Source organism: Mastigoproctus giganteus, chromosome 7, assembly GCF_048544385.1.
Source record: "Mastigoproctus giganteus isolate SK-2022 chromosome 7, ASM4854438v1, whole genome shotgun sequence".
Classification (NCBI taxonomy): Eukaryota; Metazoa; Arthropoda; class Arachnida; order Uropygi; family Thelyphonidae; genus Mastigoproctus; species Mastigoproctus giganteus.
In genome coordinates, this window is record NC_143581.1 from 3,872,144 (window position 1) to 3,891,656 (window position 19,513).

The 19,513-nt window shown below is 36.8% G+C and overlaps 1 protein-coding gene across 2 annotated transcripts in view; it reads right to left on the reverse strand.

Annotated features, from left to right (window-relative positions):
* The window catches only part of tral (LSM14 family protein trailer hitch), a 244,125-nt gene that overhangs the window by 104,446 nt on the left and 120,166 nt on the right, over nt 1-19,513 (reverse strand). For both annotated transcript variants that reach the window (XM_090378611.1, XM_090378612.1), the window contains exon 4: nt 6,907-7,221. In XM_090378611.1, the coding sequence (XP_090234737.1) occupies nt 6,907-7,221 (315 nt within the window). The remainder of the gene's footprint in view (nt 1-6,906; nt 7,222-19,513) is intronic.

A 19,513-nucleotide genomic window follows, 5' to 3' on the forward strand; every position in this document is an offset into this window, starting at 1 on the left:
AGAGTGCTGTCTGTTCTATAATTTATTTTTCGCTGCATAAGGACCACTGTCGTGCAAATCCTCTGCATTGGTTGATCGATCGGAGGAGGAATGGGTGGTTTGGTTCTTTGATCTTTTTGCCTTTGCGACGATTTGTATAGCGATTGAAATGCAGCGATTCCATGACCATTATTGGCCTCGGGTCCTCTGTCAATATGGGGCATAATGGCCAGTCTATTATTTTTGATTTTATTTTATATTTCAGTAGTTCCATTAACCCTTTTTGGTGATATTTCCCGTCTTTCGGAACTGGTACCTTTCTGGGGGAGGGGGGGGGGACCGCTAAATTATTATGTAATTGGATTTAAAGTGCTAAATTATATAGGGATTTTCGGCTACTGATTATGTCTTACCTTTATTTTCCCTTTCCCGTTCGTTCGTTTTATTTTGGTTTATTTTTATGGTAATTTTCGCTCTACAGTTTTTTCCATACTACTGGCTTATGTTTTATTTTATTTTATTTTAAAATATTGGATATATCTTGGCTTCATATGGAGGATGTGCATGTTGCTGCCTCTAATGAAAGCTCAATATTTATTTATTTATTTTATTATATTTCAACTTTTGTTATTATTCAAATATATATATATATATATATATATATATATTTTAAATATATTTATATCCCTTGCGTTTCTTTAAATCCAGCTTAGTATTGTCTGCTTGAATTATCTTCTATATTATACAAAATATTTTATACACATTATGGTCGTAATGCATAATTGCTCTAGCAACTGCATTGGCCCATAAGTATTAGTTACAGCTTGTTACAATTTATTAACTTTCTTTCTTTCCATATTACTCATATAAATATATATATATATACATACAGTCGAACTTCCCTATAACGAATTCGATAAATCCAGCGAAAAAATTCGTTATACAGAGAATATCTTTTTTATTAGAAATTGTTATCTAATTAGAAAATGAAAACGAATCTACATTTATTTTTAATGTATTTTATTTCAAAAACATACATATTTAAATCACGTTTACACAATTTTCGCCGGTAAGTATCATAAATTAAAAAAAATCTAATTTTCGTTTGCACAGTACAATTAAAAAATTGTCTGATTCTCAAAAAAAATCTCACATTTGTTCAGAGCATTAAAAACATCATCAAGAACATTTTCACAAGACTGTAGACCAATACGAACCGTTTTAAAAGCGTTAATCATTTCTTTGCGAGTTGGCTTTTCTACGGGTTGTTCTGATGCGTCTTCAAGGTCATTGTTAATTTCTTCTTGATCATGGTCGAGTCTAACACTGTTCAGCAGTATTTCATCTTCATTTGGATGTTCTGCTGTGATCTACATAAACATAACTATTCAGTATTATTTCATTTTCGATGTTTCCGGACAATTCGAATAATGTCCAATAGTTTTTCAGTTTTGAAAGGGGCAGTTCATCTTTCTCGTCCAGTCGTTGTTCGTCTTCTGTATTCAATGCAAATCCTGCTTTCGAAAAACAATTTTGAATAGTGTATTCAGTGACATCGTTTGTCCAAACTTTTGCGAGTTCAGAGATGCAATCTCTAAGTTTAATTGTAACCTCCAAGTTTCTATTTTCTGATAACGCATTGACAATCTTCATTATTATTCTCTTTAGATAATGAAATTTAAAATTTTTAATAATGCCTTGTCCATTGGCTGGAGTTTTGATGTTACATTTGGTGGTAAAAACAACAACTTCACACTTTTAAGTTTGGCAGAAATACTGGCAGGATGTGCTGGACAGTTGTCAGTTACCAACACGATGTTCCTTTTTTATTTTGTTATATGCCTGTCTAGTTTTAATATCCAGTCTTCAAAGATATCACTTGTCGTCCATGCTTTTTTTATTAAAGGTGTAGTCAACTTCCAAAGATTTTATCCCTCTAAAACACTTGGGTTTGTTGATTTTCCGATGACTAAAAGTCTTAATTTTTCACTTCCTGTCATATTTGCCCCAACTAGCACAGTGATTCTTTCTTTGCTTTGTTTTCCACCAAAACATTTATCATCCTTAAAAGCAAGTGTTCTATTCAGTAAAAATTTAAAGAATAAACCCATTTCGTCATTATTAAAAACATCCTAGGGTTCATATTCTTCCAAAATCTTCTTTAAGGTATTGTTCCTCCAACTGTTGCAATCTTCTTTGCTTAAATTAACACTTTCTCCACAAATAACCTTTTCCACAATTCTTTGGCACTTCTTAAATTTATCTAGCCACCCAGTGCTCGCATTAAATTCTGTATGTCCAAGGGGCTGTGCAAATTTCAGAGCTTGTTGCTTAATTATTGGGCCTGATATTGGTATATTCTTTTCACGTATCATTTGCACTCATTTTAGAAGCTTTATCAACATCTTCGAATATACACAACTTAATTCGCTTCTTGTCTGCTCCTCCTTGAATTGCATTTAAAATTGATTCTCGATTTTTTAAAATCATAGATAAGTTGCTTGCAGGTATGCCATATTTCTCTGCAACATCTTTTGTCTTAAAACCCTGGTCAACATTATGAAGAATCTTTACTTTATCATTAATATTTAAACACTTTCTCTTCGACATTGTTTCCGCAACTGTAAAAATTACTCGACTGCAGCTCTTGCCGATACACACACTGCAAACTTCGTGCGCTGGCCATATAGTGAATTGTTAGTACTGCCTACTCAATGACGTTCACTTGCCAATTCAACAGTATCACGTGACCTTTCCTATCAATCACTTTGAAGAAATATACAACTTTGTGAATTTCTTTTATTCTGCTTTCATTCACATATACACAAAAGAAAATTTATGGTTAATGTATGCTGTATGTTACTTTTCAGAAAAAAAAAAAAAAATACAAGAGCATATAGCCTATGTGATTGATGACAAATTGTTCTAAAAGAACGAAATTAAAATAAAAATAATAAAAAAAATTTACGAAAACCATCTACCGGAAGTCCAGTTAGATGAGAACGGACATATCATATAATGATTGACAGGAAGGTCACATGGTACAGTTGAGGTGAGAAGCGAATATCACTCAGTAGGCGTTACTAAAAACCGACTATGGTAGCATTCTATGTATTGCCACCGCAGCATGCTAAAGGTTTACCGCAGCAAATTTCATTTTTCCCTGAGCCAACATCAATTTACAAATCTACCCTATTTATTGTAAAGTTTATGACCACTTTTAAGAAACCTATTTGGTTTTATAACTGTAACAAAAATGAAAGAAAGACTGTCCTACGGGCATCAATGGCCTCAAGTATTCACAAATGCTTTTACTAAGTTTTTAAAAATTCGTTATAGAGAGACTAACACTTCACTATATGTGGTTAATTTTACATGTAATTTCGTTTCAAGGTGCAATGTTTTGCAAAAAAATTCGTAATATAGAGAAATTTGTTAAATAGAAGTTCGTAATAGAGAAGTTCCACTGTATTACAAACATTTGGTTCCCGGTTTTAAGTGGAATTTTCTGGAACCAATTATCCTTGGATAACGAGGATTCCCTGTGTGTGCGTGCGCGCGCGCGCAAGCACACACACACACACACAGTCCAGGGCCATTATTAACAGGGAAGAGAAATTTTGCTCCCATATAATCTGAGCACCAGCTTTATATTCTTCAGTGATATACTTTTTACTTTCCTACAACTAAAATTAACTTCGTCTCCCATTAGCTAAACAGCTAAGCAATGACTTTTAACTATAACACGCAACAGTTACATAATATATATATATAGGGTTCCCCAAACTTTTTTTGATTTCTGAAGGGGTTTATAAACTTTTTTTATTTTTGAAGGGGGTCCATAGATCTCAGTAGTTTGGGAACCACTGTTCTAGAACATTCCAGAAAGCTCCCAAATGCTCTAGAAATCTCCCAAATGTTCTAAAAAAAAATTAAAATAATAATTAAATAGATGGAAAAGATGATAAACCAATGATGCGATGAGAACTTTTCAAGCATATATCTGAGTTTTTGAACATATTCTGTCAAAATTATTTCAGGGAAGAAATTGATACCGACCAGTGTAATTAAAATTAAAGTGAAACTATACTATGGGTTGTCTTTTGATTCACCTGTATTAACAAGCAGTTTGCAAGGTAAGTTTGAATACAAGTTCAGCTATAATTCTTAAGATTATTTCATAAAACTCTCTTTATGTGAAATATTTAAATGTTAATTAGTTTATTGGTACAATTAGAACCAAACAGTCCCAATAACTAGATAAAATTGGCTATGTTCAGATTCTATAAAATATACGCCCAAAAAAATTAAAACAGGCTGATGTAATACAATAAACAATATTCTGCATTAAAAAAATAATAAAGAAATTAATGAGAATTCTAATGGTACTGATAATGAATTAGTACAGGCATAAGTTGCAAGAAAGCAAGCTTATACAGCATAAGCCAAAAAAAAAAAAAAAAAAAAAAAATTCACACACCCATTCACTCTAAAAGTTTGCCCAAGTTTTCCTTTAATTTATTTAAGCTATCAACTTCCACAATGAAGATGGAAGTTTGTTCCAGCAATCAACCACCCACCTAAATTGATATTATATAACAGACCTCAAGATTATACTAAATTAAACCAGAACTTCAATGACAGAAAAACAGTTAAATTATGGGAACAAATATTTAAATGGATTATAATCAATAAAATACAAGTTCTTCAGAAGAAAACAAATATAAATATCAATTTACATCAATGAGTATACATGAAACCTGGATATATTCCTTTAAATATAAACCATGACTACAGACCTGCACTGGCAAAGTGACACACAGAAAAATGCTAGAAGGCATTACAGAATGAAAAGAATTAACAATTAACAATATTTATTTATTTGCAAATACATTTAAACCCTTAATACTATAACTTATTGGTAATTTTAAGTAAAATGAGAGAGACAACTAGGCTGTACAAACAGACAGACATGTGAGTGAAACTTCAGTAGCCAGAAGAGAGAATTTTATCTGGTGTTTCTTTGGAGTATTTAGTATCAACAATGACAGAATAAATTTGACATACAGGGTCAACAAAAACAAAGGTTGCCGTTACCAAGAAAAGTTTGTTTGTTTGTTTGTTATTTGGTTTTTAGGAGCATTAGCAACTAAGGCCATATTGCTCCGGAGATATGCAGTGGTCATTCCCTGACCTTTCCGCATCCTCCGTATTTGGTGGTCACAGGCTCGAACCCCGGTTTAATCAAGAAACGTGTGCTACACACTGCTGCTCCTACCCACCCGGCTCTACCAAGAAAAGCTTAAGTTCTGCAAATTGTAGTGTCTGGAGACTAGGCATCTGTGAGGTGAACTGACCGAGATGTATATAAGGCCTTGAATGGTTTGAGCAAGCTCAATGCTGATGAAATTATTCCTCTTCTATTGCTCAGATTACTCACCTGAGGGGACATAAATTCAAATTGAGGAAAGACAATTGTAGAATACATGTGCAGAAATTTGCCTTTAGTCAGCAGTTGGTTGGAAAAAATACAGAAGGCGCTAGTTTGTTATGGCTGCCTCTTTTTTTATGTTCTGTCTCATTGCGGTACTTTTTTCAGTTTTCACATGGCTACAGGAATTGATGTTAAAATTTAAATATATCGAAGTGCGCAGCCCTGATGGCTCTTATATCCCTGTAAGTCGACGGCAAAATAATGTAAGTACTGTTTTGAAATATAAAGGAATGCTCACCCCCACACCTCTAATCGCCTCGTCCCACGTGGTGGTAGCACTAAGCTTAGCGTTCTGCTGACAAACCTTTCCGAATCAGATTCTGCTGACTTGCAAACTGTCAACCACTCTGCGAAAGCTTTCCACTGTTTAACCAACAATGTGTTATTGCTCTAGGAAAATCTCAAATTCAAATCTACAATCTTAAGACGGAATAAGAATCACTGGAATCACCTACTTCAAAGGCCATAATGCTACAGCAATGAACAAATGATCTTATCTTCTGACTCAAAGATGGCAATTGACTCTGCATACCATGTGAATTTTTGTGCTCACGAAATACGTTGATTGCATCGGCAATGTTAACATCTGCAATATTATGTATTAGCCATTTCATGTGTCAATTTATTTGTATTCCTTGAGTTATACCTTAATTATATGAGAACAAATATTTGTTCTCATATAATTAAGCTCCTATAACTGTTTCATTAGTTGTCCCGGGGAAAGCTTGTAATTATCAGAGCTAATAAACGGAATTTATTATCTGTCTCGTAGCAGAAGTTGCCAACTTAAATAAGTTGAGGGCAGAACTAGACAAACATTTGGAGTGAATGGATGGGTGAAATGGGAAAGGCTTTTTTTTTTTTTTTTGGCTGATCTATATAAGCTTGACTCCAACACAATTTTAACAGTGGCCATTTTATGACTGCATATGCAGCAGCAGACCAGATCACTGATCCATACATCATGGACAATAAATAATTTAATGTTTAACAATAATTCTTTGTTACAAGACATTAATTAAACTTTGAGTAGCCAGAAAGCCTTTAATAACTTAATCTTAGAAGTCTAGAAGTAATCTTTAAACAGAAATTTCATATTAAAGAAAACACCAAGTATATGCACAACTGAATTTGCAATAAGGAAGAAGTGAAAGTTGACTTTTCTTTTCCATCAAAATCAGCGCACGTGACCTTATTTTGCCTAAGCAAAATAAGGTCACGTGCACCAATTTTGATGGAATTATTAATTATTAATATTAATATATTAATTATATTCAAAGTTCAAAATTATAAATAAACTTTTAGCCAAGAATGCAGAACAGTATCTTTTTAATAGTTTTAATAATTGAATTGAAAAATGTTTTTCAATTATGACATCACAGATATTGTATATTTATTATTAACATTATTAATTAAAATATTATCATGCTTACTGCCTCTTGGCTGCTGCTGTTGTTGTTGATGATGATGATGCTGCTGCTGATGCTGTTGTTGTTGCTGTTGTGAAGGTGGTGGTGGTTGCCTCTGGCTTGCTGCCACAGTTCTTCGAGGAACTTGTGTTGTACTACTGACATACTGATGACCAGACTGACCACCCCTAGAACTTGGTCGCTGAATCTGAGAGGACCTAGAATCTTTAGATGGTTCATTTCTCGTACAACTTCCTGCTCCAGACACCTGTACACCAGCATCAATAGATGGACTCTTTCTCTGTTGTGGGGAAGATGTTGGTGTACCTGAACGTGAGCCTAAAAAGTATCCAATAAATTTCTTTTTTCACATTTGGCCTGCATAATAAGCAGAAATAAAATGAAAATTTTAAATATTTACTTAGTTAACGTATCTGATTTGGTTTCTTTTTCTCTACTATAGACATTTAGAAGATTTGGAGTAGTGGATGGTTATTAGAAAGAGTCTAATACACATTTTCATGGTTGTTTCAATGTAATGTGCCTATTTATATACAAATTGTCTTTTGAATCTATGAGGCAGAGAAGGGAGAGAATTTGTAAAAGACAAAACATTAATTAACCTGATTGCCTCGTTTGAAAGGAGTCCAGAAGCTTGAGAGAAGTCTTGGGGTACCACTCAAGGTATTTGTTTTTGTTTGTTTGTTATTTGGTTTTTAGGAGCATTAGCAACTAAGGCCATATTGCTCCGGTATATGCGGTGGTCATTCCCTGATCTTTCCGCATCCTCCGTATTTGGTGGTGACGGGCTCGAACTCAGGTCTAATCAAGAAGCATGTGCTACGCACTGCTGCTCCTTCCCACCTGGCTATGGAGGCAACTCCACTCAAGATGTAGGAATGATATTCCATGACAGAGAAAATTTGAGATTTGTACAGAATGAGTAGTTGTTTAGAGAAAAGTGAAGTGAAGTGAAGAGTGAAAAATAAAGCCTTTTTTTATGTAGAAGAAGCAATACGTGATGTGCTTATTCCAAAACAGCTTATAAACTGGGGTAATGCCTAATAGAGATATGTGATATTGTCTAGAATTTCAGTATCATTTCAGTAAGATGAGCAGTACTGTCTTTTTTTTTGTGAGAAATAACATAAGATTGAGTCTTAGAATTTAAAATTAACTAGAGACTGACATTTAAGGAAATGGTAGATATTTGAGAAATTGAAGCACTTTGTACATGTAATGTTTCTCAAACTAGGTTTTAAAGTAGAAGAATAAACATCAGACAAATAAGAAAGTGTAAAAAGGCAACACAGAACAGGAGCATAAATTTTGAGAACAAGTGGAGAAATGCCATCAGGACTTGTAACTTTCTTAGCATCAAGATTGTCCAGAATTCTTCTAATATCATTCTGTTTTCAGGACCACAGCATTGTAACAAACTGGGACTGTGAAACTAGAAAAGTGTAGGCAGCTGGGGTTGTAAACATTAAAATTATCAAGGAAAATTATCTCACTGCTAGGAAAGTTCCCCCCCCAGAATTCACGTTGTTCCAATTTTCATTGCTGAAAATCTGGCCGGCCTATCATTGAGTACAATTACCATCTTACTTCCACCATCTCAACTGTTCCCTCCATATCTTGTGCTTAATTCTATTCTTGCTGTGTAGCAAGTGTGTTGACCTTGTATTATTTATTACATTTCAAATGAAAGTTTAATGACAGATATAATGGAAGCAATTTTATAGTAATGTAAACAAAGTTTTAAAATGATTAATAAAACATATTCCAAAATATAGGAGTACTACAGTAGATAACATCATTAATTTTAAGCCATTAATATATCAATTTTTATTAATTTTTTGTATATTAATGAAAATTCAATTTATTGTAATCAAATGTTTTAACCCCCCCCCCCCCCATTTTTGAATGGGAACTGCTAATAGGAATGTTTCTAAAATGAAATACTTAAAATCATGAAAACATCACAGGCTTTTGTTAAGGTCTTATGTTTTAAGTTCACATTTTAAGTTTTATTTTTTTTATGAAAATGTGCATGCACATGATACCTTTGTGTCCTGTGGAATAGGGGACAGGAAACTTTATGCGAATACGATCATTTGGGAATGTGGTAAGTTTAAAGGTATGCTACTGTTTTTTTATTGCATCTTTTAAAAGTTACTCTTTCCACCCAAGCAAATAATTGGCATTTCTTTATTCATTCCTTATTTTTAATATATTCAGCAGCATGTTCCACAGAATATATGTTCAATTAAATATTTTATTTTTCAGAAGGAATGCATATCTGAATATGAATTCGACCACCCCCCAACCTGTTACTCACAGCTTTCACTCCTACTCCATTATTACATCAAAACAAAATACTCTAGTTCACATTTTTATTATGGGGAGGGGGGTATGGTTAAGATAAGATTCATGCATGAATGTATCCATAAAGCATAATAAAATTTCTTCTTAATATCCCTCATGTAATTTGTATATGGTACCCACAGTACTGCTTGCATAATTTTTCCAATATTGTTTCCTTTTCAGTTCCGTGTTTCCCTCAAATGTTCAACAACCAGCTTGAGGAGTTCTAAGGATTTCATGGATGCAAATCTTGGTAAATCAAATAAAACTGGCTCTTACTTCAGTGTATTGAATTTCTTTGTTTTTTTATTTTTTTAAAATATTTTTTAGATGCATTAGCATACATATGTAAATGCAGCTATTGTCTTCCCCATATCTGCCTGTCCATCTGCCCAGACACGATAGGAGGGGGTATATAATGAGAGCATTGTCGATCAATTCGGCCATAGAAAAATTGTGCAAGGCTCAAGGGGTAGAATTTTTTTTGGCTGGTCTGTACTTGTTAACAGGAAAGACTGCTTCTACAAGGATGGGATATACTTAAATAGAAAGGGTGCAAGAATATTTGCTGATGCTATCGAGGCACTGTTAGGTGGGTCGGAAAACCGCTAGCTTGGGGGATACAAGGACTAATAGATTAACAGTAGGCAGAGGTGAAAGTGATTCTTGCACTGCTTCTATTGGAATCAGCAGCAGACTGGAAAACACATGTGTTGTGTTAGGATAGCTAAGAATAGGAACAGGTGCATGTATACTTGTATATACACCAATGCTAGGGGTTTGGTAAATAAATTTGATGAATTTGAGGTATTGCTCAAAACATCAAAGGCAGATATTGTTGGGATACCAGAGACGTGGTGTCACACAGATATAAGGAATGCAAAACTGGAATTTGGAGTGTACAATGTGTACAGGAAGGATAGGAAGGGAGGAGGGGTTATGCTATTAGTTAAGAAACACATAAAATCCAAGGAAGTGAAGCCAGTCGACATCGCTTGACAGTGCAGTGTCAAGCCAGTTTGGTGTGACATAAGCATTGGGAGATCAAAGTTGAGAGTAGGAAAGTGTTATAGGACTAATGACTTTGACTATAATAAGAAACTGTACAGGGAAATTGAGTGGGCCAGTAAATCAGAAAGTCTTATATTTGGGGATTTTAATTTCCCAGATATTGACTGGAATTCGTGGGTTGGTCACTCACACACTATCAAAGCTTTTGCGGATTTAATGGACGATTGTTTTCTACATCAGCATGTTCGGGAGGCAACGAGAGGGAGTAATACTCTTGATCTGATTATCAGTAGTGATTCTTCATGCATTAAGAATCTGCAGATAAAGGAACCACGAGGTGGCAGTGATCACAGTGTGCTGAAGTGGGATTTACTCAAAGAGGTAACTACCATTAGGGGTAAAGGGAAGGGGTATTGCTTTCGTAAAGGCGACTACGGAGGTCTGAGACAGTATTTAAATTATATACGGTGGAACCAACTGATGACGTTACCAACAGCAAATTCAAAATGGCATTCAAAGAATTTATCTGGGAAGCTACTAGGCTTTACATACCAACTAAAAAATATTGTTCAAGGTTTAGGCCTATGTGGATGTCAGATGAACTAATGAGACATATGGGAGAGAAGCAAAATGCATGGGATACATATAAATGTATATAAATGACATTGTAGAGAGAATATCATCTTTTAAGGGCACAAAAGGTGATATAGTTGTACACGTTGGCACTAATGATATTAAGAGTAGGAGACCAGCGGAATTACTTAACAAGTAGAGGTCACTGTTGAAAAAAAGCCATGAAGTAGGGTTGAATTTGAAAGTGTCTGTAATTCTGCCCAGACACGATAGGAGGAAGTATATGATGAGAGCATTTTCGATCAATTCGGCCCTGGAAAGATTGTGCAAGGCTTAAGGGGTAGAATTTTTTTCAGCCTGGACTGTACTTCTTAACAAGAGAGATTGCTTCTACAGGGATGGGATACACTTAAATAGAAAGGGTGCAAGAATATTTGCTGATGCTATCGAGGCAGTGTTAGGTGGGTCGGAAAACTCCTAGCTTGGGGGGAGACAAAGACTAATAGATTAACAGTAGCCACTGGAGGAGGTGAAAGAGATTCTTGCACTGCTTCTATTGGAATGAGCAGAAGCCTGAAAAACAAGATGCAGGATATTTCAGAGACTGCTGGAAGTCATTGCGGTACAAGTAAACACATGGGTTGTGTTAGGGTAGCAAAGAATAGAAACAGGTGCATGTATACTTGCGTGTACACCAATGCTAGGAGTTTAGTAAATAAATTTGATGAATTTGAGGTATTGCTCAATACATCAAAGGCAGATATTGTTGGGATATCAGAGATGTGGTATCATACAGATATAAGGAATGCAGAACTGGAATTTGGGGAGTACAACGTCTACAGAAAGGATAGACAGGATAGGAAGGGAGGAGGGGTTATGCTATTAGTTAAAAAACACCTAAAATCCAAGGAAGTGAAGCCAGTCGACATCGATGGACAGGGCAGTTTCGAGTCAGTTTGGTGTGACATAAGAACAGGTAAATCAAAATTGAGAGTAGGAGTGTGCTATAGGCCTAATGACTCTGATGAGTATAATAAGATACTGTACAGGGAAATAGAATGGGCCAGTAAATCAGAGAGTCTTATAATGGGGGATTTTAATTTCCCAGATATTGACTGGAATTTGTGGGTTGGTCACTCACACACTAGCAAGGCTTTTGTGGATTTATTGGATGATTGTTTTCTACACCAGCATGTTCGGGAGGCAACTAGAGGGAGTAATACTCTTGGTCTGATTATCAGTAGTGATTCTTCATGCATTAAGAATCTGCAGATAAAGGAACCACTAGGTGGCAGTGATCACAGTGTGCTGAAGTGGGATTTACTCAAGGAGGTAACTACCATCAGAGGTAAAGGGAAGGATTTTTGCTTTCGTAAAGGCGACTATGATGGTCTGAGACAGTATTTAAATTCTATACAGTGGGTCCAACTGATGATGTTACAAACAGCAAATTCAAAATGGGAAGCATTCAAGGAATTAATCTTGGAAGCTACCGGGCTTTACATACCAACCAAGAAATATTGTTCAAGGTTCAGGCCTAAATCGTTGTCAGATGAACTAATGAGACATATGGCAGAGAAGAAAAATGCATGGAATACATACAAATTAATGGGTGACATGTAAGCCTATGATATATATAAGTTGGTCTGTAACCAAGTCACAAAGGAGATTAGGCAGGCAAAGGCAGATTATGAGAAATCCTTGGCAAAGGATGCAAAGAAAAACAGAAAAGAGTTCTTTACCTATTTAAACTCAAGAAGGAAAGGGATGAATCGGATTGGTCCACTGGATGTTGATGGTTCAACAGTTGAGGATCCTGCTCAGGTGGCTAACAATCTAAAGAAGTATTTTGCATCTACATTCACACATGAGGAGTTATTCAGGAAGGGGAATGTCGTAGGTGAAGTAAACATTGGCAGTGAGCTAGATGATTTTCTAATAACTGAGAGGAAAGTGGAGGAGAAATTGTTGAGGATAAACATAAAAAAATACCTAGGGTCCTGAGCTGGATATCATCATTCTTCTCTTTCTTGGTGATTCCCTTCTGCTTCTCTCTCTCTCTTTTTAGTTGGTGCAGCAAAAGCCCCAGGCTTCCTTGCACCATATGGCTAAAAATAATAATAATAATAATAATAATAATAATAATAAGGGACCCGGGATGGATGGAATCTATCCAGTTATATTAAAGGAGGCAGCAAAGGAAGTAAGCAAACCCCTAACCATAATTATGAGAGCTTCTTTGGACTCAGGGGAGGTACCCATAGACTGGAGATGTGCAAATGTAACCCCAATTCACAAAGGAGGATCAAAGGCTGACACAAGTAATTATAGACCTGTTAGTTTAACTTCGGTTCCTGGAAAATTAATGGAGGCACTGGTTAAAGAAGCACTGCAGGATCATCTGAACAAGAATTCAGTTATAGTTCAGACACATCATGGTTTTTTTAAGGGCAGGTCTTGTCTGACCAATTTGATTGGATACTATGATGTAGTCACAAAAGAACTGGATGCAGGGAATAACTTTGATATAATATATTTGGATCTTAGAAAGGCTTTTGATACTGTTGCACATGGAAGACTGCTGCACAAATTGGGGCAGTGTGGCATTGGAGGCAAATTGCTGCTATGGATAAAGGAATGGTTGAGTGGCAGAAGACAGAGAGTGGTAATCAATGGACACTGCTCAACGTGGACTAATGTTATTAGTGGAGTTCCTCAGGGTTCAGTGTTGGGTCCATTGTTGTTTTCTGTATTTATAAATGATATTGATGATGGTATATCATGCTTAATGTCCAAGTTTACAGACGATACAAAGGTTGGCAGGGTTGTTAAGGACAGTACTGATGCTATGCTGCTGCAACAGGATCTGGAAAGGTTGAGCAGATGGGCTGAGAGGTGGCAAATGAAGTTTAACATTGACAAATGTAAAGTACTACATATGGGAAACAGCAATCCCAGAGCAATGTATCAACTCTGTGGTACTACGCTGACAGTGGTAGAGAATGAAAAGGAGCTGGGGGTAATTGTGCAGGCAGATATGAAGTTCTCTGAGCAGTGCAGACGGGCTGAAAGAGTACCTCATGGTGTCTTGTCAATGATATACAGGAATTTTTCTAGCAGGGATAGGGATGTGATTATTGCCTTGTATAAGGCATTTGTTAGGTCACACCTTGAGTACTGTATACAGGTCTGGAGGCCTCATTTCAAGAAGGATGTAGAGCTGCTGGAACGAGTACAGAGAAGGGCAACAAGATTAGTAAATGGACAAAGGGCTGCTCTTACGAAGAAAGGCTTAAGTTTTGCAAATTACAGAGTCTGGAGACTAGGCATCGGCGAGGTGATCTGATAGAGGTGTATAAGGCTTTGAATGGCTTGAGCATGCTCAATGCCGATGGGATTCTTCCTCTTGCTCAGAATAATCACCTGAGAGGGCATAAATTCAAATTGAGGAAGGACGGATGTCGGATAGATGTGCAGAAATTTGCCTTTAGCCAGCGGGCAGTCGGTTTGTGGAATAGACTTCCATCACTTGTTGTTGAAGTTGGTAGTCTAAACAAATTTAAGGCTCAGCTGGACAGGTATTTCAAACGAACGGAGGGGTGAAATGGGAGTAGTGGTTGTGTTTTTTTTTTTTTTTGGCTGATGCTGATTAAGCTGGCTTTCTTGCATCATATGCCTCTACTAATGCTAAAATTAATGGGTGACATGGAAGCCTATGAAAGATATAAGCTGGTCTGTAACCAAGTCACAAAGGAGATTAGGCAGGCAAAGGCAGATTATGAGAAATCTTTGGCAAAGGATGCAAAGAAAAGGTATGAATCAGATTGGTCCACTGGATATTGATGGTTCAACTGTTGATGATCCTGCTCAGGTGGCTAACAAACTAAATGAGTATTCTACATCTTCATTCACACATGAGAAGTTATTCAGGGAGGGGGGGGGGAGTGGGAGAGGTGAACTAAACTCTGGCAGTAGCTAGATGATTTTGTAATAACTGAGAGGAAAGTGGAGGGGCAGATCTATCCAGTTATATTAAAGGAGGCAGCAAAGGAAGTAAGCAAACCCTTAGCCATAATTATGAGAACTTCTTTGGACTCAGGGGAGGTAGCCATGGACTGGAGACGTGCAAATGTAACCCCAATTCACAAAAAAGGATCAAAGGGCGACACAAGTAATTAGAGACCTGTTAGTTTAACTTCTGTTCCAGGAAAATTAATGGAGACATCGGTTAAAGAAGCACTGCAGGATCATCTAGACAAGACTTCAGTTATAGCTCGGACACTGCATGGTTTTGTTAAGGGAAAGTCTTGTCTGACCAATCTGATTGGATACTATGATGTGGTCACAAAGGAACTTTAATGCAGGGAATAACTTTGATATCATATATCTTAGAAAGGCTTTTGATACTGTTGCACATGGAAGACTGCTGCACAAATTGGAGCAGTGTGGCATTTGAGGCAAATCGCTGCTACGGATAAAGGGATGGTTGAGGGGTAGAAGACAGTAAGTGGTAATCAATGGACACTGCTCTTCTTGGACTAATTTTATTAATGGAGTCCCCCAGGTTCAGTGTTGGGTCCATTGTTGTTTTCTGTATTTATAAATGATATTAATGATGGTATATCAAGTTTAATATCCAAGTTTGGAGACGATACGAAAGTTGGCAGGGTTGTTAATACTTTGCTGCAACAGGATCCAGAAAAGTTGAGCAGATGGGCTGAGAGGTGGCAAATGAAGCTTAACATTGACAAACGGAAAGTGGAGGAGCAGATCTGATATGATCTGCATATGGGAGACAGTAGCCCCAGAGTAAAGTATCAACTCTGTGGTACTACACTGGTAGTGGTAGAGAATGAAAAGGACCTGGGGGTAACTGTGCAGGCAGATATGAAGTTTTCTAAGCAGTGCAGAAAAGGTCTGCAAGAGTAGCTCATGGTGTCTTGTCAATGATATACAGGAATTTTTCTAGCAGGGATAAGGAGGTGATTATCCCCTTATATAAGGCAATGGTCATATCACACCTTGAGTACTGTATACAGGTCTGGAGGCCTCATTTAAGAAGGATGTAGAACTGTTGGAACGACTACAGAGAAGGGCAACAAGATTAGTGAATGGAACAAAGGGTTGCTCTTACGAAGAAAGGCTTAAGTTTTGCAGATTACAGTGTCTGGAGACTAGGCACCTACGAGGTGATCTGATTGAGGTGTATAAAGCCTTGAATGGTTTGAGCATGCTCAATGCTGATGGGATTCTTCCTCTTGCTCAGAATAACCACCTGAGAGGGCATAAATTCAAATTGAGGAAAGACAGTTGTAGGATAGAAGTGTGGAAGTTTGCTTTTAGCCAGCGCGTAGTTGGTTGGTGGAACAGACTTTCATCTTTTGTTTTAGAAGTTGATAGCCTAAATTAATTTAAGGCTGAGCTAGACAGGTATTTGGAATGAACTGAGGGGTGAAATGGGAGTGGTTTTTATTTATCTATTTTTTTTTTTTTTTTTTTTTTTGGCCGATGCTGCATAGCTTGCTTTCTTGCATCATATGCTTCTACTAATGCTAAAGTCAGAGGTATTTAAAAAATGCTAATAAGAGCAGTTATATGGTTAGGTACTGAGTCCATTAGTTCACGAAAGCATTCCACAGCTATTTCCATCCATGCTTGTTGCACCGCCGGTGGAGGATCCAAAGCTGAAACAGACCGTTCCACAGCATCCCAAAAATGCTTCACAGGGTTCATGTCTGGTGAATGGGGAGGCCATTCCATGGTGGTAAAATCTGCAGAATGCTCTTTGAACCATGTTCCAGTCACCATGGCTCTGTGGGAAGGGGCATTGTCCTGCTGGAAGAGTCCATTGCCCTGTGGGTGCATGTTGACCATGAAGGGATGGAGATGGTCTGCAAGGATGGACATGTAACCTGGAACGTTCAGAGATCGTCTAGACGTACCAGAGGTCCCAATGTGTGCCAGTTGAATATGCCCCAGACTGTTACTGATTGTCCACCTGCTTGAACAGTTCCTTGTTGGCATGACGAGTGCATAGTGCTTTGTGCGGTTTCTGCTGATAAGCATCCTCCCGTCCACTCAAAACAGAACTCATTGAACCAGGAGACCTGCCTCCAATCATCCAAGGTCCAGTGCTGATGTTCTGAGTCCTGTGCCGTGGTGTTAACAATGGGATTCTGGTGGGTTGGCTGCTCCCATAACCTATTGCAGCTAATGATTGTCTGATGGTCTTGGTGGAGACGTTTCTGGCACCTCCATCTTTGGGTTGGCAGTGATTTGTGCCAATGTCGTCAATCATCAACTTAATCATCAATGTTGGCAAAAATGTGCAATTTTCCAGACAAAAATATAATCCATTTTAATTGTGCAAATTTATAGACAGATAAATTTATATTTTTATTAGCTTTATTATTTTCAGTAATAGAAAATATTATTTTAGCAGTATAAGCAACCAGTATAAGCAACAGAAAGAAAGGAAATTTTAAATGCTGAAAATATGGGTTTTTAAACTGTATGGTTGTAACCCACAGGAGTTTGTGGACATCTCGGGGGGGGGGGGGGGGGGAACAATCCAACCTCTACCTCCAACAAGATTACCTATCATTTTTCTAAAACCTCATTTTGTTTTAGCATTGCGGTGTGAGAATGCAGGTGCCAGGTTCACACTATCATATCTAGTATAAGTGGTAAGTTTTAAACATTAGTCTGTACCTAAGGACTCACTGACATTTTAAATTGCTGTTTTATTGCACACAGGAGGTAAATTTTAAGCAGACTTTATTTTGAAATTAAACTGGAACAAGAACTCTCTCTCTCTCTCTCTCTCTCTCTCTCTGTGTGTGTGTGTTTGTGTGTGTGTGTGTGTGTGTGTGTGTGTGTGTGTGTGTGTGTGTGTGTGTGTGTGTGTGTGTGTGTGTGTGTGTGTGTGGAATTGTCCCACTGAAATGATGCAATATGATCAATATGATAAGTTTGAGGTGATATGCCTCTTCATCAATTCTATGCCTTTACGATCAAGGTAGGACATGCGTGCTTATGCCAGATGGTTGCATGTTTTGTAATGCAGACCAAAGAGACCTCAATTTTAAAACAATACCAATTATGAAAATTTCTTACTGGATTTTTTCTTCTGGTCAGCAATCCTATCTAGTTTATGACATTACAATATCTTATTACAATCACAGTAATTATTTTTAAAAATAACCACACCGATTCCATTTTGTTTCAAATTCAACACCAGTCTACGTTTATAACATGGCTGCAATACACATGTTTTCCTTGAAATTTTTCTTCCAGATCAAATACACATTCAATAAAGACTAGATGCACATTTCATCTGTGCAGCTAAAACAATATAGTTTTCAAAAAAAAACCCCATTAGGTATAAGTAGCATGCAATTTTTTTTTTCTGTGCACACTTAAGGTAGATACTAAACTATCTATTTGAAACCAATAAAAACTGGTGTCAGACTACAACACAACTGCCAACAGATATTTTTCTTGAAGTCTCATAACCAGATCAATTGAACAATTAAAACTTATATATATATATATATATATATATATATATATATATGAATTTCTATAGATTGTATTTCTATAGATTGTAACTTATGGGTAACATGTATGGAGGGCGGTTATTTCAGAAAACAGAAGTTGAATGAATAAATGAGAAGAAAGAAAAGTTAGTTCTACGAGTTTGAAGTTGGCCAGTAAAAGGATGTTGACTGGTTGCGGCACATGTTAGGCAAGCGAAGACTGATTACGAGAAATCCTTGGCAAAGGAAAACACAAAGACTTCTTCACTTATGTAAACTCTAGAAGGAAGGGGATGAATCAGATTTGTTCACTTGATGTTGGTGGTTCGACTATTGATGATCCTGCTCAGATAGCCGACAAATTGAATGAGTATTTTGCATCTACATTCACAAGAGGAATTCTGTAAGGAAGGGAGGACAGAAGTTTACTAAACTCTAACAGGAGCTAAATGATTTTGTAATAACGGAGAGCTAGTGTAAAAGAAATTGTTGAAGTTAAACTTAAAAGGCACCTGGGGCAGATGGAATCTATCTAGCTATACTGAAGGAGGCAGCGAGGGAAATAAACAAACCCTTAGCCATAATTATGAGGGCATCCTTAGATTCAGGGGAGTTCCCCATGGACTGGAGATGTGCAAATATATTCCAAATTCCCAAAGGGTGACACAAATAATTATAGACCTGTTAGTTTAACTTCTGTTCCAGGGAAAATAATGGAGTCACTGGTTAAAGAGTTGATACAGGATCACCAAAACAAGACTGCAGTAATAGTTCAGACACAGCTTAGGTTTGTTAAGGGGAAGTCTTGTCTGACCAATTTGATTGGATGCTACGATGTGGCCAAAAGGAACTGGATGCAAAAAATAATTTTGATATCATATGCTTGGATTTTAGGAAAGCTTTTGATACTGTTGCACATGGAATACTGCTGTACAAATTGGAGCAGTATGGCATTAAGGGCAAGTTGCTGCAATGGATAAAGGGATGGTTGAGTGGGACATGGCAGAGAGTGGTAATGAATGGACACTACTCTATGTGGGCTAATGTTATTAGTGGAATCCCCCAGAGTTCTGTGCTGGGCCCATTGTTGTTTTGTGTATTTATTAATGATATTGATAAAGGTATATCAGGCTTAATGTCCA